We start from the raw sequence: 14,815 nt of genomic DNA, 5'->3' as shown, positions 1-14,815 counted from the left end.
TGGTCACACTTCGTCTCATTAGCATGAGGAGCCGTATAAACCTCGCCACTGCAGAATTTTGAGCTGTGTTGAAGGCGAGGCAACAAGCGTGTCTGGCTGTCTGGCTGCGCGCAAGGAGCGAGTAACTTTCACTTCCAGCACAGTTGAGTTCATAAAAGCGGGAGCTGGATGGAGAGCTGACTCCAGAGGTGAACTGCTCTCATCTGTTCATCTGTTCATCTGCTCAGCGCACAATGAGGCTGCCTACCGAGGGGAGGATTACCACGAAGATGATAAAGGGCAAATCTATAACTTATTGGCACCGGTGGATTTTTATATTCTCAATCCATCAATTGTTATTTGCCTCACTGGCTCAGTCCGAGGGAAACACTATCCGATACCAGACCAACGAGGAGGACGCATCAGGTACAGTCATCGGAAACCTTGCCAAGGACATGTCCTTGAGTCTGTCTCATGCCTCTAAGACCAATTTCAGGATGATGAAACAATTCAACGACTCGTTCATCAGGGTGAGAGAAAGCAACGGGGAACTCACTGTCGGGGAACGAATCGACAGGGAAAGAATCTGCAGACACACTCTCCAGTGTCTCATCACTTTTGACGTGGTCAATTTCTCCAAAGACCGCTACAGATTGATTCACGTTGAGGTGGAAATAAAGGACATCAATGACAACTCTCCGGAGTTTCCAAACAAAGAATCCACAGTGGAGATGTCAGAGAACGCAGCAGCGGGGTCCCGTGTCCCTTTAGACCCGGCTGCAGACGCTGATGTTGGGTCAAACTACATCCAAAGCTATCAAATTTCTGTCAACAGTCATTTCACCATTGATGTGCTCCTGAGAGCGGATGGGGTTAAATATGCGGAATTGGTGCTAATGAAAGAGCTAGACAGGGAGACTCAGTCATCATACATTGTGGAGCTGGTCGCCACAGACGGAGGAAACCCTTACAGATCGGGCTCAACAAAGATAAATATCAAAGTGACTGACTTTAACGACAATAGTCCCGTTTTTGACCAGAGTAGTTTCTCAGTCAGTCTGCCAGAGGACGCACCGGCTGGCGCTGTTATTCTGGACTTGAACGCAGTTGATGCTGATGAGGGCTTAAACGGAGAGGTCGTCTACGGGTTCGGGAAACAGGTTTCTCATGAGATCCGACAACTTTTCCAAGTGGATAATAAATCAGGTCGCCTGACGCTCAGGAGCACTGTGGATTTTGAGGACAAAAACACCTATGAGCTAGACGTGCAGGCGACCGATCTGGGACCCAACCCGACCCCCTCCGTGTGCAAAATCATTATTCACGTCACAGACGTCAATGACAATGTCCCAGAAATCAGCATCACCCCGATGACCTCCATCACCACGGGCATTGCGTACATCAGCGAGGCGGCAGACAAGGACAGTCTGGTGGCGCTGGTCAGCACCTTGGACAGAGACTCGGGTGTGAACAGCCAGGTCCACTGCACATTGTACGGCCACGACCATTTCAAACTCCGGCAGGCTTACGAGGACAGCTACATGATAGTTACGGCGGCAGTCCTAGACAGGGAGAGGATTAGTGAGTATAACTTGACGGTCATGGCTGAGGATTTTGGCTCACCTCCGCTGAGAAAGATCACTCAGTACACCATCAGACTCAGCGACGAGAACGACAACGCCCCTCACTTTACCAAAGCCGTCTATGAAGTTTCGGTGGTGGAAAACAACGCCCCGGGCGCTTATATCACCACAGTGGAGGCCAGTGACGCGGATCTGGGCAATAACGGCAAAATCACATACCGACTTGTGGACAGTCTTATCATGGGGTCCCCAGTGAACACCTTTGTGTCTCTTAATTCAGTGTCTGGCTCTATATATGCACTCAGAAGTTTTAACTACGAAGTGATGAAACTGCTAGACATACACATCCAAGCAAGTGACGGGGGGTCACCACAGCTGCAGAGCACAGCGGTCATCAGACTAAAAATAGTTGATCAGAATGACAACCAACCGTCTATCATAGATCCACCGCTTTACAAAGGATCTGCTGAGGTTTTCCTGCCCAAAGATGCACCTGCAGGCTATGTTGTAACCCAGATAAAGGCCACAGATGCCGATGAAGGCATAAATGCACAGCTGTCCTACAAAATCACAGAGGGGGGACACCTGGGTTTCTCTATCAACAAAGACAATGGGAAGGTGCATGTGAGCCGACAGCTAACGTATGATATCACAGACAATGTGAAAGTCACAGTGTCGGTCAGTGACAATGGATCCCCGGCACTTACCTCCACAGCCATTATACACTTCAGCTTCATAGAAGGATCTCTACCCAGTATGCCTTCCTTGGCTCAAAATGGCAGCGAGGAGCTCTTTGAATGGGACATGTCCATAGCCATAATCATTGTCCTGGCAGGGAGCTGCTCTCTCCTCCTGCTGGCTATTATTCTCATCACAACCATTTGCAGCCGGCGGAAAAAAGAGACAAGAGAGGGGGGGTACGAGGATAAAGAAGAGACACCAAATGTGGAGAAAGTGGAAAGTGGTCATGTTGATTCATTGATTGCAAACCACAAAGGCAAAGTGTTTGATGCCCATCCATTTCCAGAGAAACCTCCATTGGCCAGCAGCAACACAACAGAGACAGGCTGCGAGGATGGCAGGCAGACAGCAGGCGTGTTTGACTCAAACAGCAGGGTGATGGATGGTAAATTAAAGGTAAGGCGTTATTTTTTTCAGAGATATTTTAAGTTTCTTTGCACCAACTTTGTCATTTTCTGAAACTTGACTCAAAATCTGTGTCGAATGTGTTTGTCTCTTCGCAGGGTTACTCTACACTACCGGGATATGGGAAAGAAACAGTCAGACCAATAACAATATGGAAGGGTAATTCATTCACAACAATCTCAGCAAGAGATCCACACATCAGTGGCAAGGACAGTGGAAAAGGGGACAGTGACTTCAATGACAGTGATTCTGACATAAGTGGAGATGTGCACAAAAAAGAGTCGCCGCCAACAAACAGTGAGTGTCAAAAACACATTGTGAGAAAAATTAATTCAATGGAAATTCAGAGAAATAAGACACATTTGAGGAGGTGAAATCCACGTAGTTATATGACATGCATTCCTTTTTGCTTCTCACAGTGTGGTTTATATGTACAATACAGATTGTATCCAGTTACAATAATGTGTTTTCAAATACACCGGACACATTATTATTGCTCTTATACCTGGGCTCACTGGGGTCTTTCAGCACCAAACACCTTCAACCAGGTGATTCAGCAAATTGTTCGGTATTACACCCTGACAGCCCTGCTGTTTTCCACAGGTCTCTGGGCATGTACTAGCGAGTGCAAAGTGTTGGGACACTCGGACCGATGCTGGAGCCCTTCTGCTACGAGGCCCAACACCAGCATGGCCTGCGGACCGCACCTGTCGACCTTCAACAAGACTGCCTCACTTCCTCGGAACACTGGACGGGAAAACTACTATCCAGCTCACATACCCAAAACCAACGCCCTGCAAAGTGTGTACGAAAAAGTCCAACACCAGGAATTTGATTATATCCTCGTTGGTCCACCAACACCGGCCAGAATACAGGAAGCTGATGAGATTTCCATTCCAGAGTACACAAACTCTTAAAGACCAAACTTTCAACAAAAGGGATCCTGACTTTATACTGTACAGTACTTTTATCTTAACTGAATCTGTGTTGGATTGTTGCAGTGTTTTGTAGTATGTCATGTGTCTTTTGGCTCATATAAGACTGTTCATTGTACCATGTGTAATATGCAAGATTTTGTACATTAATAATATATTTTTCATAATGATTCGATGTAAAGAAGACTTTTATTATGAATTTTCAAAAGCATGTGTTACTATTTACAGGGCATGACTTATGGACTTTTAGGCTGAAAGGGGCCTCTCTGCTGTGGAAAACAATCAATATGAAAGATTACCATGATTGTGGTAGATTTTGTCACAGTGTTGCACAAATAAACAGTTAAAAAACAGTTTAAAGTGTGAGCTATCTGGGCTTACAGCTCTCAAATGTAATCTCATTGTTAAGTACAACCTATTTTCCTGAGACAATATTCACAAAATTACACCGAATAACCTCAATTAGCCAGCTGAATGCATTTCTATTTGCCTTAAAGGCTTATAAGCCACAATAAATAAAATGTGGTCCTCCAACATTACAGTTTAATTGACAGAAAGCATAAGCCAATGTCATATTCTTTTCATTACAATGTAGTTACCGGGCTGCCTTACTTTGCATACAAATACAACATTTCTAATCAAATGCTCTTACAATTACATCTTTTTTGAAGGTCAAAGAATCCCCTCACCTTTTCTGATTGCCTCCCAGCTAACCAATTATCCGAATATGCAGTTCAATCTGTTTCCAAGCAACAGCAACACTGCACATTTGAATCTCTTTTCTTACTATGTTTCCTCTTTTCTAAGTTATGATAAGGACTGAGTAACCTTGGCCATGAAAATACTCTTCTCCCATTGTCAAATCAGAAAGTTAATAATTAACAAATGTTATTTCTGTGTGTGTCTCTAATTGTGCAGTCAGTGTTGAATTTTAGCATATTGTAGCAATATAAAGACCAAAGAGGCCTCGCTTTCTGCATACAGGTTTGACTACATGGAGTGGAAAATTTGCAGTATTCATATAAATTGATATCATAACTGACAACCAATTATAAGAGTTGGTTGAATAAATAAAAGGCGTAAAGCATAACTGACTAATGAGTCAGCACTTATCAGTTAACAACCTTTCTACCAACAGTTACATCACTGCCTGTTACATAGAAGTGCTTCAAAAGTCTTAATTTAAGTTTGGAACCACAGGATGGCCACCTTGCTTAAGGCGAGCTGGACCTACAGGTAACATTCGGACGGAAAACTTAGCTCAAAGAATTTATATCAACTGTGCGTCATTCACACTCAAATATCAAAAAGCCTCTTGGTGGATAACCTGATGCTCCAAAGAGAAGCAACAGCATTAGTGGAAGAATTAGAGAAGACATCACGAGAGACACTATGGACGAAACCCATTATAAAACTCATGGATCCGGCTGTTTTGAACGCTGCATGCCACCGGTAAGACACAGGCTTAATAAGTATTTGATTAGTAAGATAATTTACCTCTATTAATTGTTAATAAACATGCATATTTTGCAAACTCTTAAGGTTTCCACAATGTTATCAGTTTTTATTGTTTAGTGTGCGATATTTCTTACTCTGCATCTTCTGGACTTTGTGAAGGAACAAAGCAGCAAACCGACTTCTGCTGCGGTCAGTCGCCTCCTGAGATTTGGAGCCGTGGCCCTCGTTGTTGGTGCTGTGTTGATGTTGTGTGCATCGATGGCTGCTCTCTACATTTGGAAAGTCAGCGATAAAAATGTAAGTGTCCACTGAGGATTATGCCGTGGTTATTACAATGCTCCTAATAGATATCTAAGGTGAATGCAAGGGTGCTTAGGGATGCTCTATTAATAATCATATTCATCACAATTCCGACTGTGAAACTGCATTTTTAAGTCTGTTATGGCATAAATTATTACATTTACTCTGCTCCATCTTATATGAAATAGTGTAATGTTTTTGTGTCCTGTTGAGCTCACCTGTAGGGCAAACATTCCCATCAAGGTCAAGTCCTGTGTTGCTTTTCTCAATTCTCAGTGTGCTTAAAAATACACAGGATTTCTGTAACCCCGATAATCACTGTGCAGAAGGATTGCATGAGCAATAGGAAGCTTGTTTTTCAGGATCTCATTTCTATTGTGTTTGCATAATTTGACTAATCCGCCACTTTTAACGTTCCACCTTGAATGCTGCCAGGTTTATAATGTCCGTTACAGTATGAACATCAATGGGGAGGTGAGGCAGGGCTCCGTGGAAATTGATTCAGGCAACAACCTGGAGAGATTTAAAACTGGGAGTGGAGCTGAGGAAGCTGTGGAGATTCATGACTTTCAAATTGTGAGTGAGTTTGTCCTTGTTCTCTCTTTCTGAGGTAGTTCAGCTGGGACTTTGTGTGTGCTTAGCGAAGTAGCAAAGATGTGAGTGTAAATATGGCATCTCTGTGATTTGTTGCAGGGAATAACCGGAATCCGCTTCTTTGGAGGAGAAAAGTGCTATATAAAATCCCAAATCAAAGCCAATCTTCCACACATGGGAGATCACAAGAAAGAGTCGCTGATGTTTGACCTGGTATATGCACACTACTTGATACAGAACGTTGCAAAGGGGGGGGAAAACCCCCCAGAAATGGCAGGGTTGAAAGCAAGCATATCCTCATCTCTTTTTCTAATTCAAGGACATTAATATTTTGGTGTACTTTTTTTTTATTTTGATGTTTTGGCACAAAAAAAAAATTCTGAAACATTCATGCAAATAGTGCCTCATTTAACTGAATTTAATATTTTTCTTCTTCTCAGACTGATGAAGTCATGCCAGTGAGTTTTGATGAGGAGTTCCTCATATGGGTTTCTGCAGAGCAGCCGCTGAAGGACACCAGCTTTCTGAGCAACAAAATTCTGGGTCTTTGCGAGGATCTTCCCATTTACTGGCTCCAACCTATCTATTCTAAAGGTTGCCTTGCTCTTTTCAATTCTCAATATTATGTATTGCTTCAATCCACCTACAGGGTCTGTAAAACTGGCCTGCTTTCACAGAGCGTGGTCCATTCACTTTCAATTATTGATGTACATTCTCTCATAGTTTATCCAAACCTTGGTTGTGATTGCCCTGCTTATCTGCTGACACACTTGTAAAATGTACAGCCTTGTCTGAGAAGTTGGTGAAACACTTGAACAACTTGAACATACTCTACATTTAGAGTACACCAAAAAAGGCTCTGGTCCTTTATTAAAAAAGAATGATCTTGAAATATGCAAGACTGCTTGAAATCACTGCTGCTAATTCAATTATTCAGGACATCGGAGACAGCCCCAGCAATGTAGGATTGAGCTCTGAGGACATGTATGGCGTCTTGTGGATGTTGACCCAAAACTCTTGCCTCTCGTGGCTGCTGTGACAGATGGGGAGAGGAGAAAGAGAGACACGCAGCGAGCCAAACGGCAGTTTAACATGGAGGAGATAGAGACAGCTGCTGAGGAGAGGAGCCCGGTGAATCACACAGAAGATGACTCCTCCAGAGTCCTGGAAGAAGAGGAGGGGGCCCAGTCTGCTGCGGGGTCAGCATTCAATCCCGAAAACCCCTATCATGTGAGTACCAACTTCATCAACAACACTGTTTATGATAAACAAGGCTCCAGAGCTGGTGAATCTTTGATTAACTATCAAGAGGCATACACTGAGCCCTGAAGCAACCCTTAAAGTAACATTAGGAACTGAAGTTTCTCTGTTTTGTCAACACTTTCTCAGATGACTTCATAACACCAATGCGTAAAATGCCAGCCTTGTTAAAAAATGTGTTTTTAACAGAAATAGAAGTAGGACATGTACTAACCTCTGCCAGCTGATATACTGCTGTGGCTGTTGAGTAGGTGTCATATCATTAGCTATGAATGGAGGTCATTGGGGTAACAGCTGCAATTGTTGATGAAGTTGAAGTTTTGAACTGAAGTGAAAATTCCCATCGGTTATAAAAATTCATGTTGCCTAAAATAACTGTAGTCACACATTTGGGGGGGGAAGATTTTGAATTGCAAATGAGTACAGATTTAAAGAAAAAAAAAAAAGATTGCTCTTCAAAGTTAACATTGCTTCAAAACTGCAGCGCAGCGGAGGGGCCGGAGAGGAAGGTGCCATGACCTTTGACACCATGTTAGACCACCAGGGGATCTGCTGCTCAGAGTGCCAACGCAGCTACACTCACTGTCAGAGAATATGCGAGCCTCTTCGTGGATACTGGCCCTGGCCCTACAACTACAGAGGATGCCAGGTAGCTTGCAGAGTCATCATGCCCTGTCGCTGGTGGGTGGCACGCATTTTAGGTTTAGTGTAAGAAGACACGGCACACTTGTAAGGGAACATATCTTTTTTTTTGATGAAGACCCCCAATGTTTCTAAACTTTCAGTTTCTATGTAGTTATGCAAGCAGGTATTTATTTTCCTGATATTTACTCTAAATACTAGAGAAATATGTCTGTAAGCATGAAATACAGATCATAATGAATAGTATGATAATCTAAACTATAATGCCTATACAATGACACATTTTCATCAAAACAAAATATTTTTCATATAAACAGGTGCTTTCTCTTTGTAGTCTGCTTCTTTTTAGACAGTAAAACTGGAACACACAAATGCCATATTCCTGTTAGCAGCAACAAATTCACAAATGAGCACATCCATTTTTGCATCATGTAATACCGAAGCTTAATGCGCTGTACTATGTTTAATCGAAGGTATGGGACTGAATCCAAAGGCTCAGCAGATCATGTACCTTTTCTGTCTGAGTAGGCTTCAATAAATTCTAATTACAGTATATGCTGGCTTTGATGTAGATGTTTTTTATGCCACATCTTGTTTCCATGGTTCCACTGGGTGCTTTTCTGATAAAACTGAAGTGACAGCAACGGTTGCCATAACTTCAATTCACAGCTCAGAATCAGTTTGAGGGCAATTCAATTTGTGCACACTGACATCTGCATTGATGTGAACTAATGTGGGATGAGTGTCATGGCAATGACGGAAAATATTTTCATAAAAGTGACATATATTAAATAAATAATTCTATCATTTTATTTATTTATTTCTATGAAAAGAGAGGTGTGTGGATGCTAAGCTACCAAATAACATGATCACAGAGTCGGGCCTTTTTGGGGGGGCTTGTGGTGTAGGCTATTCTGAATACCTCAAAATCAAAAGAAATCTGATTACGATCTCTAAAGCCATATGCCAACTTTCTAAATAATTGAAAGGAGCCATGTTGCGATCAAGACGATTTCACAGAGGGTGATCCAGGCACATCAAATTACAACAGATGTGAAATTGCACCATATCTGCCACTAAAGCCGCATTGAAACTCTGAAGCTGTGTGAGGAAACAACACAAAGAGATGCTTGTCTCTGCTTGGAGATCGTTCCTGGTTTTCATGGGGGTAGAGGTGCTTATCACATCTGCAGTGCTGATAAGACGGCCTCTGTGCTTCCGTAGGCTATATAATATTAATCCCTCTCCCACGTCTACAGATGCACTTAAAGGAAGGTGACAAGCATGACATATCCAGGACCTCCTGATGGCTCCTGCTCTGGAGTGCAGCCGCTAAAAGAGCCCCAAGTACCCTCAAGTGATGTAAATTTGCAGGGGGAGTCCAATTTCCATCACAGTGCTGTCACTGCCATGGTCATTAAACTAAATCATCCTGCTCTGTGTCACACAGCTCCCATTTTTAAGTCCCCTCAATAATGGAGTTATACTTGGACTGAATATTGCAGCACAACAGTGAATGTCTGAACTGACAGCAGCTGGAAGAGTCCCCGGCACATTATTTAATCTTTAGAAATCCCAGGCAGACAATGTATATGGACATAAGTGATACCTTGAAGTTATTCATTTTAATTGAAAGACCTTTTTATATCTCAGCTGCACCAGCTGTGTTTCAACAGGACTATATATGATCTCTATAGTTAGACACAGCTTAAATTCAAATTTCATGTGTTATGTGCCTGTTGCTGTCGGCAGTTTCCTTGGGATAAACTCAGAATGTGTTGATACAGCAGCAGAAGACAAAGAGCGCTGAGTCTAAGCTCGACAAAAGGAGATGAAAAACACAAAGCAAAAAGAAGAAAAAAACACATCACCACAAGCAACAACTCAAAATGGCATTTAAACTGAGAAAAAAAAAAGACATAGCTCAGAACAACAGCAGTTTTGTTATCCTGAGGCCCTGTTTCTAAAAAAACGTGTTTCCTTTTGCCATTGCTCTCCTAAGAAGAGCAATGTACCCCATTGAGTAGTAAAGACGAATGTGTTGGAGAGCAGCTTCAGTGTTTGAGACAGTGGTGCCTTTTTGTTTGTCTCCCCTCTGGAGCCAAGCTTACCCTGGGAGCCCTGCAGGCCGGGGAACAAACAGAGCTCTGTGAGCACTGACCCACAGTGCCCAGTAGCCAGACTGCAAGCCTCCACTCCTGTGCTAATGGGAAACCACAGAAGAGGAGTACCTAGCAGCCGAGGGAGGGGAGATTTCTCACATCCACCTGTGCTTTCATCATTGCCCATCAAAACAGCCACAGCTAGGCATGGAGTCTGTGGTACTCTGGTGACCACTGAATCAAAAGTGTTTTCCCCGACATCCTCTTGGCAATAACACTCAGCACAATACATTTGGGATACCTTAGCTGGTGATTTATATCGTGGCATGGATTTGTGCTAATCAAGCCCATGCACTCACTAGAGCTGCCTATAAATACGTCAATAGCCTGTCATAAATTTGCCTGTTGTTGCCCAAGAGGCATTAGAAGTGTGAATAGAAGTGTGAAGTGAACCACTCTAGTAATCGTGTCCTACATTTGATTGCATGTTTTCCATTACATCCAGACATGAATGAAATAAGCAGTAGTGACAGTCCATTTTGCACCTAAACCAGAACACAGAAACCCTTTTAGGCTAGCTCATTATGTTTTTCTGCAAGAAAGCACTGCAATACGTTTATAGATGCTGGCGTCGTGAAGAACCTGTAACCCGCAGTTTTGCACCGGCAATAAGAACCCAGGCACCGAACATTTGTCTTTTTTTTTTCTTCTCATGAATGGCTTGAAATAACATGGCTGGACGAAACGGGTGGGGGTTGGGGGTGGGGGGTATGCTGGTACAAGGCTTAAATGGTTTTTAATCCCATGGTTGAGTGACCACTTGCAGCTCTGCCCAGTAGTCTGACTCTGCCTGCCATTTCCAGGTTTCTCTGAAGTTTCACAGCCATTGGCTAGAGTATTCACTTGACTCTCTCTCTGTCTCTCTCTCTCTGTCCTTCTCTCTCTCTCTCTCTCTCTCTCTCTCTCTCTCTCTCTCTCTCTCTCTTCTCTCTCCCTTCTCTCTCTCCCCCTCTCCCTCTTTCTCTCCCTCACCCTGGTATTTAGTATGCAAGCCACTAATGGCCATTAATTAAATGCCTGCTGGTATTGTAAGGAAGTCTGCCTTGTTTATTTCACCGAGTTAAAACTGTAAATATTGTCTAAAGCTACCTGCATTCAGTGATTAATGCTTTCTATGTCATGAAACATTATAGCAAATCACCCGGGTGACTCAATTACTCTGCAGAAGCTGCAGAGATTGTTTTTGTGCGTTGCACTTGGTTGCATGGTGTCCTTCTTACACTCAAACAGAAAACCTGTAGTGTGGTCTGGGTCTAAATTGGACACAGTGCTAGAATTGCACCATGTCTTCTTAGGAACACACCGTGTATGTGACAGCTAGTGTGGTGGAGGCATCCAACCTGCAGTGGATGTCAAGAGTTCCTCACAAGAGGTCGACAGTCATCTTTACAACACAGCAGGCAGAGGACATTTTAAAACCAACAATGTAAATTATACTTCCTCACCCATATCATTTTCTTTTAGCCTGTTAATTTAATTTGAAACAAACATGCCATGCTTGATGGGATCATTATTAAAAAATGTTCTCTATCAAAATATGGCTTTTGTCAAAGTCACCGTATGTAGCCAGGAACGTACACGTCCTCTGGTGGGGTGCTTAAAAAGAGCTATACATAGCTCAAAGCAGAATCAAATCAAGACTTCACATCTAGAAACTGTGAAAAAAAACAGCTCCTGCACAAAGCAATGTCAAGAGGCTTGCCACATGAAAGCAGAAGTTGTCCAAAGAGTTGTGGGAAGTACTGACAAAGTTTATGAGAATAAAGTAAATGTGTTTTTAATCTTCAGCAGCACATGCAACAATGAAGGAGCCTGAGCCCCACGATATGCCACCCCTGGGGCAGGCTCTATACTTAAGGCTTACAACAGCCTCATTATCTCCCTCAACTCACATCAGATCCTAGCAGCAGTTTGTCACAGGCAGGCTCCTCTCTGCCAGTAGGCATCAGACCAATCCTCCTGCAACACTACTGTACATAATTGCCATATGGACAGCATTTTGAGCCAGACTGAAGACTAAAAAGCCCTCCAGGCAGATTCCCCAGATAACTAAATGAATATTTTATCTCATTTCCATCTAATTTGCACCACATTATTATACAGAACTGAAATTTTTAATTAATTGATAGAACAGATCAAACACAGGTTTACACTTTGATTTTTCTGGAGCTGTTATTTTGATAATCTGCATGACTTTTTTCCCTTGCCAAGCTTTTTAATCTCCGAGAATTCTCAGCATCTCTATATAGAAACAATATAATAAAACATACAGCAAATTAATAACTGTCAGTGCACATGAAATGCTTGTCTTGGTTGTGTGAGCAGTTCCAGTGAGAAGTCCTTTTACCTGCCACCCCACTGATTAATTAATTTCACACTGTTTAATTAAATCCACAGTCTGGGGAGTCTGGGCAGCACCGTGGGGAGCCCTATCTGAGCCTTGTGTGTACAGAGATTACTAAAGAAGGTCTCAGACACCACTTCTCTTGCTGATGTTGACACTGACGTCACCCTTCTCTGGATACCCGAGCTTGATTGTGTCAGTATCATCTGGCATTTATGAGCTCTTACTGCTTGGGACATGATAACACTGCACCATTTGTTAATTATCTGCTGGCATTTACATTAACTGAGGAGACTGGTGCATTTGACAGCATTTGACACAAATTAGTATCTGACAGAAGCTTCGGAGGAAGTGTGCTGCTGCACATAAACCTTGGATTTCCATTAAGTGAGTTAGTTAACAGTACAAATAAAAAGCAAAGCCATCTGAAGTGCAATGCAAATTTAATATGAAATAGAAATGAGCCTAACAAACACAAAGAAAGAAATAGGGAAACCAAACAGCACAGATTCCAAAATGCATATGTATATTTATGTACATAAACACATAAAATACATAGACCATGTTGTTCTAGAGAAAATTGGCTTCCATACGAAAGAGCATATTGAACTCCCATATTCTGTCCAACACACTGTTGTATCCAACAGTCAAAGCCTAAGAGACACAGAGACACTGTCTCTCTTATGTCAGAACAGAGAGAGGTGCACGAGTGTGTAGCGCAGCAGGCAATATGACTGTGTGGGCTGAAAAGCAAGCATGTTACTCTCTCTGTTGTCTTGAAACATATTTTTGGCACATCTAATCACAAACACATTTTGACTCTGATGGCTCAAATTTGTCTTTACAACTTAAAAATAATCAGATTCATGGCTAAATATACAATTGTGAGGACTATGGTATATAGTTTGTAAATTTAAAAGGATTACATTGAGTCTAGTTCATCTCTAATAATAACAAATATAAACCTGATTCTCACCGTCGTTTGCTCAATCTTGTGTTTGAATGTGGAGGAAAGCAAGGATAATCGATTAGGTACATAAAGATGGCAGCCTGCTGGTTTGAAGTGATGTGATGTGGAACCAGCATTTCCTTGTGCTCCATATTTGATGTGCCAAGAGCTATCAGACTTTGTACAAAGTCACAATGTAAAACGAAGTTGCCATTCTTATATACATAGTTTCATTTCAAATCAAAGAAAAGAGTGTAGGGCTTCAATTATCTACGGTTTTGAATAAGGTATTTATAATGAAGCGATCATGCCACATGTGCTTAAAAATAATAAAAAGTACTATAGGATGAGAGTTTAATTGGAGCTACATACAGTACTTTACTGGAAAGTAGCTTTAAAAAAATATAACAAGGTCATGTCCTTATTACGTTTCTCTTCTATATGAGCATCACACACATCACAAGTATTCAAACACTTTTATTCCAACAAACAACTGAATATCTTCAAACAGTTGAGTGTTGTGCTCTTTACTTAGACAAGATCAACTTTTAATAGGCACTGCTGCGCACAGCATCAAGACAGTTTTGCCGACTGATACAGCATTAGCTGGGTGAACAGCGCTCTATTTGTGCTTGCCTTGTCCTGTGACAGGAAGACCTATCAGGTGCTCATCTCTACCCCCCACCCCCACCCCCCCCCATCCCACCACCCCCACCCCTCCCATCCTTCTCTCCTCCTGACCTCATTCTGTCATCTTCGTTTTCCTTCTTCCCCACTCTCAGGTCTTTTATAAAGTGTCTCCATGCATTACACATTTAACAATGCATTAAAAATAGGCCACCATCAATCAGTCATTCAGTGGCGGAGACAGAATCTACTTGTGGCACCAATTTGATGTGTTTCTCAAGGTTCAAGAATGAAAGGAATCCTACAAACTCTTTGTGTATGGGGAAACTTAACAGAGAAGAAAACACACATTTATGTGCTAATAATACACCGTGAAACCCCATCATAATATTTTTTTAATTCTCATTTGCTTGATACCATATGGCACGATGGCTTAACAGAATCCAGAAACAGAATCAAAATAATACATATGCAGGCAGTGCGCTGTGACAAGATTTCTGGTGATGGGTGCCAGGCTAGCATCATGCCCAAAACAGTGATTTGAAAACTGCGATACAGGATAGGTACTAGGTAAAATCTGATGTAATGGTTGGGAGTGAGTCAAGACCCGGGGGCAAACAGTCTGAATCCAGCTCATACCAAAGCAGATGTTCAACTGACGACAGCAGTACAAAAGACAGTGCTGCCTGTTATTCACAAGGTATTTTGCATTATCGGGATGGCATGTCATGGTTGCTAAGCTACAGATAGAATGGTATTGTTAACCATATATATATATATATATATATATATATATATATATATATATATATTTAATAAAGAAATACCGTGTTTTG

General features: G+C 42.1%; 2 protein-coding genes across 2 annotated transcripts; both read left to right on the top strand.

Annotated features, from left to right (window-relative positions):
- Nucleotides 1-233: 233 nt before the first annotated feature.
- si:ch211-199f5.1 (protocadherin-8) lies at nucleotides 234-3,625 on the top strand. The gene is made up of 3 exons (XM_054615965.1): nucleotides 234-2,699; nucleotides 2,807-3,005; nucleotides 3,312-3,625. The coding sequence occupies exons 1-3, from the start codon at nucleotides 234-236 to the stop codon at nucleotides 3,623-3,625; spliced, it is 2,979 nt and encodes a 992-aa protein (XP_054471940.1).
- Nucleotides 3,626-4,844: 1,219 nt separating this feature from the next.
- On the top strand, nucleotides 4,845-7,967 carry cnmd (chondromodulin). Its single transcript, XM_054615782.1, has 8 exons — nucleotides 4,845-4,879; nucleotides 4,987-5,095; nucleotides 5,261-5,398; nucleotides 5,837-5,977; nucleotides 6,095-6,208; nucleotides 6,436-6,589; nucleotides 7,038-7,225; nucleotides 7,740-7,967. Exons 1-8 carry the CDS (start codon nucleotides 4,845-4,847, stop codon nucleotides 7,965-7,967), a joined length of 1,107 nt encoding a protein of 368 aa, XP_054471757.1.
- Nucleotides 7,968-14,815: the final 6,848 nt, after the last annotated feature.

Source organism: Anoplopoma fimbria, chromosome 16 (genome assembly GCF_027596085.1).
Source record: "Anoplopoma fimbria isolate UVic2021 breed Golden Eagle Sablefish chromosome 16, Afim_UVic_2022, whole genome shotgun sequence".
Classification (NCBI taxonomy): Eukaryota; Metazoa; Chordata; class Actinopteri; order Perciformes; family Anoplopomatidae; genus Anoplopoma; species Anoplopoma fimbria.
Note: the sequence above shows the minus strand (reverse complement) of the source record. Positions and strands in the feature narration are given on the sequence as shown.

Coding starts and splice junctions, on each gene's coding strand:
- cnmd (XM_054615782.1), top strand. CDS start 4,845: ATGGCCACCTTGCTTAAGGCGAGCTGGACCTACAG. Junction 6,209..6,435: donor AGTCGCTGATGTTTGACCTG/GTATATGCACAC, acceptor TCTTCTTCTCAG/ACTGATGAAGTCATGCCAGT. Junction 7,226..7,739: donor ATCCCGAAAACCCCTATCAT/GTGAGTACCAAC, acceptor TCAAAACTGCAG/CGCAGCGGAGGGGCCGGAGA.
- si:ch211-199f5.1 (XM_054615965.1), top strand. CDS start 234: ATGAGGCTGCCTACCGAGGGGAGGATTACCACGAAGATGATAAAGGGC. Junction 2,700..2,806: donor TGATGGATGGTAAATTAAAG/GTAAGGCGTTAT, acceptor GTCTCTTCGCAG/GGTTACTCTACACTACCGGG. Junction 3,006..3,311: donor AGAGTCGCCGCCAACAAACA/GTGAGTGTCAAA, acceptor TGTTTTCCACAG/GTCTCTGGGCATGTACTAGC.